At 34.6% G+C, this 16,020-nt stretch overlaps 1 protein-coding gene across 3 annotated transcripts in view; it reads left to right on the top strand.

Moving 5' to 3' along the window:
* The first annotated feature begins 304 nt into the window (after positions 1–304).
* LOC100648282 (neutral ceramidase) overlaps positions 305–16,020 on the top strand; it is a 45,243-nt gene continuing 29,527 nt past the window's right edge. Inside the window, exons 1-7 of one of the 3 annotated variants that reach the window (XM_003397116.4) lie at positions 305–460; positions 10,927–11,104; positions 11,468–11,611; positions 12,254–12,430; positions 12,709–12,836; positions 12,933–13,131; positions 14,736–14,942. In XM_003397116.4, the coding sequence (XP_003397164.1) occupies positions 10,958–11,104; positions 11,468–11,611; positions 12,254–12,430; positions 12,709–12,836; positions 12,933–13,131; positions 14,736–14,942 (1,002 nt within the window). In that variant the 5' untranslated portion in view covers positions 305–460; positions 10,927–10,957. Of the gene's footprint in view, positions 461–5,731; positions 5,872–9,955; positions 10,153–10,926; positions 11,105–11,467; positions 11,612–12,253; positions 12,431–12,708; positions 12,837–12,932; positions 13,132–14,735; positions 14,943–16,020 lie in introns of those variants that run through there. The other 2 variants (XM_012310881.3, XM_048408043.1) reach the window with 2 other exon arrangements.

Here is a 16,020-nt window from a genome sequence, read left to right as displayed (position 1 = left end):
GAAAGCTCAAGACACGGTCGCATAGCCAAGCAGCCTCGAAACGACCCTCGAAACCCCTGGAAACGTTCGCCACGCGCTTTTACGCCGGCCAGATAAGCAGAACACTGTAAAACGAGTGCATGAATTCCCCAACACGGTCGAAATACACGAAAGAAAGAAAGAAACGGAGCGCGAAACGCCGTGCCGGCCGTGACGACAGGAGCGAGACGGTGAGCCATGAGAATAGCCGTGGAGGATCGTTTCCGTTTCCCCTCCTCGAACAACGTCGACCACGCTGCCTCTCAGAGTATATTTCAGAGAGAGCGTTTAAGAGTGTTCGCGCCAATTGTTCGCGGCGAGACTGGCCGTGCAGACCAGCTGTTATAGCCGCGTCTCCGCTCTGTCTCTGCTGATCCATCGATCACCTACGCATCGATCCCTCGTTCGATCAACGTGGTCATGAGCTGGAGCGTTTGAGCGCGTGAGTAATACCTTTGTGTAGCTGCTAGTTTAGTTCTCTTTGTTTAGTGGATTGCGACGGTGAGTACCGATCGAAGTTGGTTCGTTTCTCGAGCGAGTGGTATACGTACGAAGCTACGAAATCAGTATTGCACGATTTTGGATAATGGAGTTTTTGAGATGTGCATCGCGAATAATGCATTTCGCTCGATCGGTTCCAGTGCAGGTGTACTTGGATGGTTTGTTGTTTATGACGGTGACAGGAATCGTAAAGTATTACACACAAAGTTACGTAATGAGTATTATATGTATGGATGACACATTTTTTGTGGCGACGATCGTGATTGGATAGTGGCTTTTTCGTAGGGTACATCGTGGATTCGGTGCAGATGCACTCCGATGGTTTATCATTTATAAGAGTGGGAAAAGTTTGAAAGCGTCTATTATCTCTGCACGCTTTTCTTTGTCACGCGTATTGCGATGAATGGATATCGTTAGAATTTGGTGTCTATCATGGAGCGAGTAGATGCTGTCTTTGTGCAACAATTTTCTTCGCTATATGGATCGTCGCGGATAAATAGCGTCTGCGTTTGGTTTACTTTTGGTAAAAGCGAATTAAGTTACTATCTCGCTGAAATACCCCATTTCTCTAAGAAAAAAAGGATGTAATTACATATGTTCGATATAGTACGTATCTATATATAGTATACTATGAATTCATAAATCTATTTATAACTCATCGGTAAAATCTGCCAGTGTACCAGCATATTACAAGCTAGAAATTATAATACCAAATGGAACGAATAATACGTGTATTTACCTCTAAAGTCGAATGAATTAACAACAGTACTATTATCTTGTTTTTCTCAATTCGTAAGTATTTTTTTAATCTCGACCGTAGTTAATAAATTATGCTCACCGGTAACAATGTTTTCATTATGCAATCGACCTGGCGAATACGAATATCTTTATTTCCAAGTACATTGTTGTATTAAGAAATATCTTTGTTGTCCTTTACCAAACGTATTGCATGAATGTAATGCATGCAATAGATCGTAGTTTGTCAAACAGGCAGCATTGCATCTGCACTCTCGTTTTTATTTACAATTCTTCGAACAGCACGTGACACGAATACTCGCTCATTTCGCTGTCTTCTTTCAATATTTTTCTACTCCGTAACTGCCTCTAATTTTCTTGTTATTCTTTTAGAAAATATATTCTTCGAGTACGTACGTAGTTCCACGAGTCTCTTTTGTTGCATATTAATATATCAAATATTTACTAAATCTCTCTCTTCTCGGTTTTATATTTAAGAAATAAAACTTCGACGCTAGAATACTCTAGACTAAAACTAAGACAGAAATATTTTTAGTTTCGAACTTTCTATACCCGGTAATCAGATTCAAACGATCCATATTTCGGCAAAAATGTTTTACTCTCGTATTTTAAATTCAGTCCGTGAGACACATGATACGTCTCGACAAGAGACCGCGTTGTATTTATTTGTAATCAAATAATTTCTATAATAACGGTAGAATTTTGTTAACGCGTGTGTCGTTTTGTCGACAAAAGAAATCGAGCAAACACGAAAGACAAACTATTAATCTTCCACTCATCGATTAATCCGACATTCTCAACTCCTTATCGGTGAAATCGCGACAAACGTTTCGATTAGAATAGAACATAGATTAAATCTGTACGATTACTTTCTCTCGTTATCGATTGGTAATCAGCATCGGATAAATAAGTTCTTTTCTAATCTTTTCTTATTACGCTATTGTTCTCTGATTTTAGCGCGACCGTTGTCAACAAACGAAGAAAATACGTCGTACGTACGTATGTATGGTGCAAAAGTCTTAAGCCACTTACGATGGTGATTAATCATAAAATATTAATTATTTCGCCATCAATCGATATTTCTAACGCATTTCGCTAAACATACGCCTTATCCATGTAATCGTTCGATCACCGATTATACAAAATTCTTGTATTTAGACCTAAAAACACTTTTGAAGAACTGCCACGACTGAAAAAATAATTAACATCGAACAAAAGCAAAACATTAAACATTCCTAAGAAATAACAATACGTTTCATGTAAGGTTTAGCATCTTTAAAAACATAACATTTCCGGCTGGTAAGTGAAGCAAACTTCTGCACATATTTAGAAATTATCGGAGAGTGTTTCGTTAACATTCGAGTAGCCCGGAATTTGCACAATCTCGTAACATTGCGATAAGGTGACCAGAAACATATCGTATGCTTCTCGATTTTACGCAAAGTGTATACATTTACTCGTTTTACACAATCCATGCGTCAGACGTTTGAAACGATCATTCAGTGTTATCGCTTTTACAACGATAACGCTGTCGAGTATTACGCACGAATAACGACGTCGCTAATCGGTTCTGTCAACTATCGAGAGACTGGAATTGATTTTAATGGATCGACGCAGGTCGATAAACGGTCGATGACTAAAACACAGACGCGGACTTTGCTTCTGAACAAAAATAACTTTTGTCCGTCGCCACTGATAATTAGAAATTGAGGATTGGCAAGGAGATTTCTTATCGAAAATTCGAGTATGTAGGATGAATCTTGAAACTGGGACACAAACGAAGAGCGCGTGGTTACTCAAAATCTCGTCCGAATATGATCGAACTTTCTCCAACGTTTAACCGAATGTATAATAACAAATTGAATTCCAATTGAATTATGTATGGAGTGACAACTAAATTTGCGATCTTTCCAATCTGTCCGTATATTTTGAATCAAAAGAGATCCCAGACAATGTATAATTTGCTGTCAGACTTGTAACAACAATTGTAATTTTCCAAGAAATGTCCACGTCGCCGAACGATCATGTGTTTACAACGTTTACATCGCATCGACTCGACGAGCATTCTTCGTTCTGGAACAGGTAGCCAACAGCAGAATAGAGAATCGAGAGTAGACATAATACCTGGTTCGAAAGGTCGATCGTCGGAAAAGTGAAAGCGAACGTTCGCCATGCAATCGGTGAATATCGTCGAAATTCTGCAGCATCCACCTACCAGCGTTGTGTTCGATCTCCTCTCAGTGTTCATTCACGCGTCACGAGAAAAAGAACGAATTTCTTGGTGGGAATCCACCAACTGACAAGTATAATCGAACCGATTTCGATGGAAGTCAGATAAGAAGCTTCCGTTCTGGTTAGTCGATCATCAGAGAAATTGGGGTAAATGAGGAAAGTTTGATCGTTCTGTGCTACGATTCGTGCGATGTTAGTAGAAATTGTTACACGGTTTTCACTTTTTCCAGATTCAATTTTAAGTTTCTTCGTGGAATGTTTTTCGAAGTTTCCGATACTTTTAGGTTATTGATATTTATGGAAAGCGACGAATACTTTCGAATATCGTTCTGAGAATTTTTCGAGTCAAATTCGGTTTCGAAACCGTAATAACTTTAAACGTTTCGATAAAATCTCTTCCGAGCTTTAAGTGTTTTTCGTTCGTCGATCGTTATCATCGGAAAGTGGTGGACATTAAATATCGATTCTGAGTGTTTACTATGAAGAAATTGTACATCGTTGGTGATACTTTTGTAGATTACGTGAAACTATGCGTTATATTTAACCAAAGAAGAAAGAATAGCGACGATTGCGTTGCCAAGGTATGCGAATTTCGACATAGAATTTCGATTTGACATCGTATGTCGAAAATGCAACGAACGTTCGCTAATTGGGAAATTGAACAAAAGAATGGATTATAAAAATTATAGAACGGCTGATGTAGATAAAAAGTGCATTAAAACGGTAATAATTTACAATTTCGTTACAGTTTAGAGTAGAGAAAAGTTTCATTCATTTCAAGATTGTTCGCAAGATGTACTCTCACTTGTATACTAATTATGAAACCAATTAGAAGCCTTGCGTCCTCATTCATGGAATAATACCATCGTTTAAATTCGTTTTCGAGCAACAATTCGTCATCACGATGTTATTAACATTAACTCTTTAAATTTATAGAAAGTCTCGCGAGACTCTGTACGTTTTCGTTATTGTTTATTTTCCAGTAACCATCATCGAGGTGAGAAACCATAAAACCTTTGAGAAATTCTTGAAATCCATCGGTCTTCGATCATAAATATTCGAAATTCTCAAAATATGTTCAAAAGTCGTTGCTTTTCTAGGCTGAACCTTAACAATCTAAAAATACTAAAAATTCACTTTTTATCGCACTATTATATCGACCGTCGATCAATGGAAGAAAAATAATAAAATGTTTAAAAATCGACTCAGAGTTTACCAAGCATCGATAATCTAAAACTATTAAAACTTTGCGAAAAGATCATCTACTCTTTACCATATTTTCGCAGTCACTATCAACAAACCAAAGGACCGCAGAGTTTCAAGAAATATCCAAAATTCATTTTTTTCTCGTATAAACGCATCTAGTTTTTTGCACAGACAACGTAAATTAAAATATACAAGGTGTTTCATTTTTATTCCATTAAACGGTGTCAGCGTATTCTATGATCGAAAATGAGAAAAAAATGCTTTATTAACATTGGATCGTGAATTCCTTATTACAAATTAACCTATTTACAAGAACGTGCATTGTACAACAATCTTAATAATCGTGACCGACAATCTTAATAATTCGTTACAGCTTCATAATGCTATCTACGTTCGTGTAACATTTTTTCCTCGTTTCCGATCGTAACATACGCTGACACCGTTCGAAGGGATAAAAATGAGACAACCTGTACATCTTTAAAATCGTCGAAAACGCAGTCCGAAGAAGTGATCCGTAATTTTTCCACGAACACAGAGCCGCACGAAGTAGCGCAGTGGGTCATTCACGTGCTGAACGGAGGTAAATCACCTCGCAGTCTCCTCACGATCGATCATCTCGACTAAGCGAGATTCGAATGGATTGTCTCGCGACAACGAAACGTTAGATGCACGCGGAGAAAGGCCTTAATGGCCAGATAGTTGCTTCATACGTATCGTATAGGATATAAAGCGTACAGTGCAGCGGTTCGAGTCTAATTAATTTGTTTTTGATGAGTCGTCGCGGCCGGGGTATGCGGCCTGAAAAGCCGACGAATTAAGTCGAAACGAAAGGATGAATCATAGAACGTAGGAAGCGAACGAGGTTTCTGGATAATCGTGCTTGTCTCCGATTAGCCTTAATCGCGTGACTGATAATAGGACTCGCGTCGAAAATTCCCACTGGCAAGTGTGCACTATCTGTTATCCGCTATGTTATCGTTTCGCTCTTTCCCCTCGTAGACGCTCGATGCAAGCACGGACGCGATCAGTTGCATGGAAAATTATTCCCGAGGTGCTACGGATCTTCGTTATCTTCTTTGTTCATTTCGCGGTCGAGTGTGTTTCTCTTCGATAGCAGAAGGAGGAAAATCGAATGGCCGATACTTTGCAGATATTTTTGTGAGTCTTCTGCAGTCAGCGAAAGAGTTGATTTTAAGAAGATTGTTTTCAGCAGAGAACTGTTTTGTTTTGGATGAATTTGCTTTGGGATCTTGCATGGAGAGTGTTGTGTATTTATCTATTGCGCGTTTCGATTTATTTTTATTATCTTCTTACGTTCGCTCGTGCAGACTATTTTCTGTTTGTTGAAAATGTAGATGATTCTTTTTGTTACTAGAGTAAATATTATGCAAGATTTAAGAATAGAATCTTACAAGTGTCTTTAATGTTAGTTAGGTCGGAGCGATTACCTTTTTTATTATTTGCTTAACTTATTTCTTATCGCTAAAGCATAGATGGTCTCTTTTTATCATATTCTTATTATTTTTTCATTATTTCGTCTACAAGAGTTACTACTTTTCGTTATTTCTTTAGATTTCTCTTATCTCTTTATCGTCAATTATAATCGATCAAGTTATTATCGACCTTTATCGTTGTTAGGAGTATACGTGATATTTCTTCGTTATTAGAGACAGAATATACGGATACAACTATATTGTTGTTAGGCAATGGATACAAGTAATACTCGTTCTCTGAAAGATTTTAATACAACTCCGGTTCTTTTTGCAAAAATTAAATTTCAAATCTGGAAAACGAGGAAAATTCGTCTCTATCAGCTAGGCCCTTCTTCATCTCTAACCATAAATAATTTTAAACATTTTCATCCTATCGACTTGCAGAACTTGGCTTGATCAAAGAATGATATTAAAGGAAGATAAAAGTCATTAAATCGTTATAATAAATTATAGAATTATCATTTTTCTTACAACAGTTATTTAAAGAAAAAAAAAGTCAAGCAACAGCAATATGAGTGAAACACGGGAAACAGTGTTATCGAACCGTGTTAAGTATATACAATAGAACTACTGTTTTATGAACACTTTAAATACTAACATTCTATCTTTCAAACTCTCGTTTCTCCATTATGTGCTCCTAATGAACCGGGTCACGAATAAAGTATCCATATATCAACTAATAGAACTTCCCTGCCATCCTTGTCATCCGGCATAAAAACTTTGTAGCGATTTCTATTGAATCTACTTCCACGATAAAAGTTATAAAAGTCTTCTAACATAAAATCTGTTTACTGGGGAAGAATAGTGAAGATTTTCCTCGTTGAATAGTAGGATTTTTGGATGTGCTTTTCAACAGCAATTTAAGATTATGTATAATACAATAGAATTCTTATTACGGTATTTGTCAAACTTTTTGTGGAATGATATCTATTTAAAGGTTTAAGAACAATGAATTTTATTTGTCACCGCCATTCCACAAATCTTATTATTCTAGAGCGAAAATTGTATTATTCTATTTTTAAAAGACTCTTGTGTATTAATATTTAACAGTTTGTCGCTGTCATATTTTAAATCTTCGAAAAGCTTTTATTATTTTATCCGAAGAACCTTCTGTATTAATATTTAAAAGTAATAAATTTATATCGTTATTTTTATTCTTCGAATCCTCGAAAAGAATCAAATATAGAAAAATAATCAAACAGACAACTTGTCTATATAATTAGAGGTATGAATATTTCCTGTGAGATCGAAATAATTAGAACGGTTATAGACATCGCAGAAATTATAATTTGTAACGCTTTTACTATCAGAAAGATAAAATCACTGCATCATATTCCATTAAGATTGGACCGCGTCCAAAGATCGAGCGTTTTCTGTCATCTGGAATTACTCATAAGCTTCCACCTACTAAAATAGAAAAATCAGCTCACCATATTATGCTGAAACGTCGGAAGAACATATTTCTGCGATCTTGAAACTGAAATTCGCTGAAACAACGACAAAGTTCTCTATAATTTTGAAACTAATTAATATACTGCGAATGTTTATTCATTTATGGGAAATTTCAGATAAAAGTAAATTTAAAGGCAAAGTGCACAGAATGCGTATAATGCTATAAAACGTACAAAACATTCAAACTATTAAGTTATATTCAATGAGTGAAATAAATCTCCTATAGGTTTCATTTCCATAGCTATTTTCATAAAAATACGAATTTGCACAAATATCCGCTGTTTATCGATTACGATTGATTATAACATTTCTGTTCATCGAAATGGTTAACGTGACTCGACGTATCACGCAAAAAGTATCAAAGAAGAAACAAAGAATTTGCCAAAAAATGTTTTTACACGAATCTTTGTATTAATTCTACCGATCGAAATTCTGCCAAAGAAGTTGATCAATTTTACCATAGAAAATTATTAATAATGGAAGCATCGACAATAGAAGATTATCAATTTGATGAGCGGAAATTGTCGAGTGATTCGTAATATGTATATTTTGATAAGAGCGTTATGTCGACTGCCTCGCGTGGTAACGATTATCAAGACAAAGGATCGTTCGTGTATTATATAATATGTAATTTCATGGAAGCGTCCTTTGTTCGCTATGTCCTTTTGTCTCTACGAGTCGTAATTTTTCCACTATTTTGTTGTGTAATAATGTTTTATTTTGTATTTCATATGTAATTTTACGTGACATAAAATAATCAGATCACAAGGAGCGTGATTGAAAAATATTGCTACAAAAATATCATATTATATTCATAATATACATTATGTTATATTTATCTATTAAAATCAATTTATAGGTCAAAAGAGATTATTCAATTTTCATATTCATTATTTATTCTCATTATTATCGAAGAGATTATTGAAATTTTAATTAAATTTGCGTCAGCAAAGCGTCCGTACGCTTTGCAATCAATACATCCATTGTCCAAGATATTACTAATTTTAAATACCGTAAATTAAAAATGTTGTTGCGATAGAACTTCAAATTTATGTACAATTTTATCTTCTACCTTATATTAACGAGTACACGTGTTTAAAAAACCATTGATAAAACATCTATCAATATAGTATTTTATAAGAAGATGCGTTTCTCGTCTGTTAATATTTTGTTATATTTCAGTTTTATCCATTCACGTGTTCTATTTTAAAATAATTGCACTTGAACTCTTATCTGAAGTTATAAGATAAATGTTTCGGACTGCAAGCAAGAGGATATCTCTGACGCTTGAAAAATGAAGACTCTGGAGGGATTAGTGTGACTAAATGGTAGCGATGACTGTGTGTGTAAATGTGTTTAAGAGGGTGTCTTTCCAAGGGCGATGAACAAGAAGAGGGTGAAACCAAATGGTTTCGTATTTAAAGAGTATGCATTTAAAGAAACTGCGTTATTCGTTTGCTAAACCGCAGTATATTTGAAACACGTATAAACTACTTTATTTTATTATATTAAAATTTATCACATTAAATTTATTACATCGAATCTTTTAATGGTTAGAAACGAATTAATTTGCCTTTCGTTAAACGATTAATATGGGAGAATTTTCTTTAAATATTAGTTTAATCACTTTCATCCGACGATTTAATCTGACGAAACCTTGTCTTCACATATACATGAGTTTTGTCAAAATTTCGTGGAAACGTGACAGGTTTACCATTCGGTATTTCAACTTTCACGATCCTCTTCCTCTCGGAGAAGAACCTAGGCGTGGTTCTTGAGACAGCTAATAGGCATTCTTGCTTCGGCACATTCCGGGTAGTCATGATACCTGTCGAAAGTCCTCTTATAAGCTTCAACTTCTTCTGTAGAAATGGAAACCTTTCAAAGCAGCAAGAAATTTCTTCCAACGAAGGGAGTTCCTTGGGACGTATAAATATTCCATCTCACTCCTTAAAATTTAAACGAGTAAAGAAATGTCCTTAATGTTATCAAAGTGATAGTATATGTGTTATAAAAATTGTTTTTAGTATTTTTTACATTATTTCTTAACATTTTTATAGTACTATTTCTTCTTATAAGTTTATATATATGTCGGAGATGAAAGGACGTCGGGGCCTTTTTTTTGGAACGTTTGGGAAGGTCCCCAATACTTTAGTCCAGACCTTTTATTATAGCTATAATTAAATAATAAAACTGAGAAATAGTTGTTTACGATCTAATCCGAGTATGGGTGCCCGAAATTTATGATAGTGGACTTGGGCTCGAAGTGACATAACGGGTCGCTGAACGTAGATACGGTCGCGGGAGGGACGTGTACCTAACAAAAGTATGGAGAAATTAAATAGCTCTCCTTAAAAATTAAGATTGACCCGAGGGGTACAGAGAGGTACGGAGAGGAATATATAAGGGCGATTCCACTTGGATTGAGATTTAGTCAGATTAGTTCTACTTGTACCGTGGACAAGTACGTCGAGACACCCCGAATCGTGGATCGGTAAGTTGAGTTCGACTTAGACTGTGGCAGAAATCGCGTTCGTCATCCCGTTGACCATGGATTCGTTATCGAACCTAAATTCATTGTCATCGACATCGCGATTATCTAATCGCCGCTATTACTCGTTAAACTCTGTAATAATTAAATTTGTGTCAGTAAAGTATCATCTATAATACCTAACAACTATGGCCAATTCACGCGAAGATTCATTATACGCCCCTAATCCCAATGGTAACCCGACATATAATTTTTATTTTACGCACTCTATGTACCATTAAAATATAACTGCACGTAATAACATACGTGAATTTTTTCGCACGAGTTTTATTCGCGTAAAATGTTTTCTTACGAATTCGCGCGTAAAAAACAATTAGGCAATCGAATAATAACGTACACGTAGAAATATCTAAAAAATCTTGTTTATGCATCTTGCGCATCTTGTTACAACGATCGACGTTCACGAGTTAATGTTATTTCAACATCCCAGTTTGCGTACGCGATACAAACAAATCATCCGTTTAAATCGAAGTTCACCTACTTTCCTTCGCGCATTTTCTTTCAAATCATTGGTATCGTTACTCAGATACGACGATCTCTAATGTACGATAATATTCTATGTTGAAACAAGATGCGTTTAACGAGTTTAGTACGACTTGGAAGCGAGGAAATGGAAAAAAATTCTGTTTTGGTGGTATGCTCGCTTATCGGTGAATAGACGATAATATTAAGTCAAGTTGAAACAGCGATTGAAAACATTGGTTTGTTTGATTTCAGCGCTATCAGACTGGCGGCAGAGAAAAACTGAATGGAGGCACCGGCAGTTGGACGCTTTAGAATCCTTGCGTTGTTGACGATATGGCTGGTCCAGCTTGCGGTGCCCGGCGCCATCGCGTCTTACAGCATCGGGGTGGGCAGAGCAGATGCTACAGGACCCGCCGCTGAAATTGTTTTTGTAAGTATCGTACGAAAGTATCATGTTCGAACAAGTATTTACCGTAGAAATTATAATATGTTGAAATTACAAGATACTCGTTACTAGACAGCAAATTTATATTTTTGTGCGCATCATTAAAGAAATAGAACCTAAATACGCATCCTGTTTATCCCCCAACTATTATGTATATTTCGTATATGCTTGCGCGTTATACGCATCCAATTCAATCATATAGAACGAAAAATAATTCTCATTCGACGGATATCGATGCGTTGGAACGAATTATGCAACGGAGTTGAGCAATAAACAACCGACAGAAGCAACGCTGAGTCGTGTTCCTTGTATTCGTACAGTAGTTCACGGGAATTGTTTGTTTTCTAGATGGGCTACGCGAAGATCGATCAAAAAGGATCAGGAATCCATCTTCGAACATTCTCCCGCGCATTCATCATCGACGATGGCGAGGAGAGGTTCGTCTTCGTCAGCGTGGATAGCGCCATGATAGGAAACGGCGTTCGTCAAACGGTAATCCCACTTGCATCCTTTCAGCTTCGTTCTTTGATACAAATAGAGAAATAAATAGAAATTTTCTGTCATTTTTCGAACACAAAGTTCACAGATCAAATCTATCATTTTATTTAATTCATTATATTTATTCGCATCTTTCATCTTTTTTATCGATGATAATTAAAAACGTTGAGATAGATAAGCAGTATGAAAATATTTTCCATCGAGATATTGTTCGATAGTAATTAGAAATAAATTCGATTTAAGATCGATAACAATTAAAAAATGATTTCTAAGAAGATATTAACGAACGTTTGTTTAAATCGAAATTATTTATTAGAAAGAGTTACAATATTCTCGGAATCGTTCTTCGTATGTTTATCTTATTATATTATTTCTCTTTGTTTTTCATTTTCGTGTAACATGCATTTGTGTTTGTATATGCAAGATATCCTAGTAATCGTAGCATAATTAACAAGGGGAGATTCTACGTGAAAAAATACGTGAGAAACGTAGAATAAAATTTCTTTATGCGACGCTTCGTTTTCAATTCATTTCAAAGTGTTCTACTCGGAAATAGAGTTTCAATAATTTTTACTTATTGGATTTATACAAGTTGTAAAAGTTTGTGTTCTTGATAAAATATGTTGGTTGTTACAGGTGTTGCAGAATCTTGAAAAGGAGTTTGGCAGCCTGTACACAGAGAAAAATGTGATGATCAGTGCAACTCACTCGCACTCCACACCCGGTGGATTCATGTTGCACATGTTGTTCGATATTACGACATTCGGTTTCGTTCAAGAGACCTTCGATGCTATGGTCAAGGGAATCACGAAGGTAATTTCTTCGGATTAAAAAACACGATTAAATCTTTATCATCATCGTGTAACGTTGATAAATTTTATATATTATAGAAACACGTCAATTTTTCATTTTCCTTATACTTAACTATGAACCTTCAAATGATCAAATTCAATTTACAATCTTGAGGAATGAAATGAGAAAATTAAAAAACTAATGTTATAATACGTATTATAATAGATTTGTATTTCTTATATTAAGAAATGCTTTATCATATGATCATCTAATCGATAAATATCGTGTAAATCTTACAGAGTATTCAACGTGCTCACTATGCCATAGTTCCAGGCAGAATATTCATCACCCATGGAGAAGTTCATGGTGTGAACATTAATAGAAGCCCATCCGCTTATCTAAACAATCCAAAAGCAGAGAGAGACAAGTAAATGTCCATATTTTAACGATTAAATCATTTTTTTCTTTTTCCATGCTTTTCTTTGATTTCATTAACAATTAAATTCATTTTGTAATGTAATAGATACAAGCACGATGTGGATAAGATTATGACACAAATACAATTTGTCGGAGCTAACAACAAGCGATTGGGTGTAATTAATTGGTTCGCGATCCATCCAACTAGTATGAATAATACTAATCATCTATTGTCCAGTGATAATGTTGGCTATGCCTCGATTCTTTTCGAGAAAATTATGAATAACGATTCGTTGCCTGGCAAGGTAAGGATTTTAAGTATTAAAGTTAATTATTAATTTAGAAATAATTTGATGCCATATTAATTCGGTATGGAATATTATTAAGCTACTTAAGAAAATTAAGAATTCATTCGTCTATTGCTTAGCTAGTTTTTAGATAAATTTCTAAGGATACTACGAGGCATATTTAGCAATGATTTCTCAGTTAGTTTAATTTCTCAGATGTATAAGAAGATATTAGTAAAGTGATTATTATCAACTTTTTCTCAATCCCAGTTGCATTTGGTATTTTTTAATCGATAGATCCATACTCGATAATCTTGTTTCAAGAGTTACAAATAATATATTTTCTCAATTTCTACCCTCTCATATTTTCGTAATAAATTGTGTTAGAAAGCAACAACATTCGTCATTGTCAAATGACAACGTCATTTTTATTCAATTAAATTATGAGACAAAGAAAGATATGGTTTATACCTTAAAGCCCACAAGAAACCATAATCTCGGGGGTTATAAAGGGATTATCCTCATTATACATTGCGTTATATTCGTTGTGTATATGTACATATACACGTTGCATAATTCTATTAATTATTCAATTTATATCTACAACATTTTAATAATTTAGGGTTTATTTAAAATGTATTTGAAGTTGACGATAAATATATTTTAAATAAATATTACGGATATATCTTGCTAAAAATTTCCTAATATTATATATCGAACCCGTAGAATGTCGATCTATAATATTTGCTGAATAGAGAGAAAGAAAAAGAGAATATGCAACGACAGAACAAGAAATACATACAAATATGATGAATTCAGAGAACTTATAAATTCAGAGCACAGTTATATTGTAAATAAGCATAATCACCCATAGCGAATTTCACAGGTTATCCGTATGAAAGATACGCGGTTTATCTTGGAATATTGGATTCTCGGATGTTCGTATGGTTTCCATACTATAAGCCATAAGAAAATTCTGTTACAAAATTTCACAAAATTCGTAAAATACGGTTTTTAAATTTATTAATATCTATTAAATTTACAATTACAATTGAAAAATACGACGAGTCTGTGTTTTTTGAATCGCTGATTTTTATGTTGATTGGTGGTTGCAAAGAACTATTTCAGCATAGCATATAGGTAGTTGAACTAAGAGCCTGTTATAAATTTAAATTTATGAAACTTTGTAAAAATGATAAGGATACGACTCATTTTATACCAATTAATACTTTTGAAATATCCAAAAGAATGACAAAATACACATTCAATTCCAAATAATTTTCAATAAGATTTATAAAATAGAATTTTAGGTAAAAGTTTCATATAAAAGACATAAAAATGTGATTTATATTTTTCTATTGGGATCTTCAATTATACTTGCGAATAATATTTCAAAATTTCTATTAATTGCAGCTCATACAGTCAATTACTGTTTGTAATCAGCCGCGATCAGAATACAAAATTGTATCAATCTCTAAAATTATTCTGTCCAAATTGACAATTTCCATTTTCTCTTTCTTTTTCTTTACGATTTCATGAGTCCAAGTAAATTGTGTTAATACGAAACAAGAATACAATTGTGAATTTTGCGAGGAGTTGTAACACAAATTCCTTGAAATCAGGGCCAATTCGTAGCAGCCTTCGCCTCCAGCAATCTTGGCGATGTTTCACCGAACACACGTGGCCCGAAATGTGAATTTTCTGGCGATAACTGTTCCGAGCAATACACTTGCCCCAGAAAAAAGGAGATGTGTTTTGCTTCTGGCCCAGGAAAGGACATGTTCGAGAGCACCAGTATCATTGCCAACAAGATCTTCAAAGAATCATGGGTAAGTCGTTCTTATTATACGCTTTCCTTATTTTATATAGGTGTAATTCTTTTTATTTGGTGGCATTTCACCTTCCAGTATTAAAAATACTACTACGAAGTTCTGGGAATTTTCCTGATTTGAACTGTAAGCCCTTTTAATGTTAGGAATTTTATTATTTGAAAAAGAAATTTAGATAGAAATTTATTGTAGAAATATCGTTATAATATTCTGAATACGAACTTATCTACGTCGTTACATGTATGTCGGTATATTTATTAAAAATTAATTATACAAATATCGAAGCATTACTAAATATCTATACAGTACATTTGATGTAAAATTAAACATCACTGAAAACACGAAATAATTCGAAATCTATCTTTGCCACGTGGTTATCATTCTACCACATACTGACAGTCTAATCGTTTCGAAATTACAAACTGAGTCTATAATGAAAAATTATGGTTCAAAGGCTGAATATTTGTTAGATATTCAGATTGCTAATATACTTGATCGTTAACCGTACGTATTCGAGAACCATAAGCGTATCGTTAAAAAGTAAATACAATGGTACAAAATACGTGGACCTTTCACAAGTACAAGAGTTCTTAAATAAATTTCGCGCCACTTTTAACTCTCGCTGTAACATAAACGTAAGTAATATAAAACGATCCTATGGAGGTGCAAAATAAATGACCAACGATAATAGAAAGAATGAGCGCAATGAGCATCGAGATTACTAATTACACCGTCGGTACGCTTCCAATTTTGTACACTTCCGTTTGAGAAAATTCGCAATTAGAATACTCGGCTGTTCGTTGATGAATAATAAAATCAACAGCGTAAAAGAACACGTAAATATCCGAACATAGATACGTATGTAGGAATATAATCTACAGGGGCATATACATATGCAGTAGAAGAGATCATGGGCATAGAAACGCAAGATAACTATCGAATAAACGAAGAAAATGGTGCTGCACTCGGGAGAGCGCTTAATGCGGAATATCGCGAGAACGAGATTAATTAAAGATGAAATAAAGTGTCGGTGTAATAAAACACCTCTGACGTTGATTGTTTAGATGATGTCTGAACT

This window comes from Bombus terrestris, chromosome 8, assembly GCF_910591885.1.
Source record: "Bombus terrestris chromosome 8, iyBomTerr1.2, whole genome shotgun sequence".
Lineage (NCBI taxonomy): Eukaryota > Metazoa > Arthropoda > Insecta > Hymenoptera > Apidae > Bombus > Bombus terrestris.
Note: the sequence above shows the minus strand (reverse complement) of the source record. Positions and strands in the feature narration are given on the sequence as shown.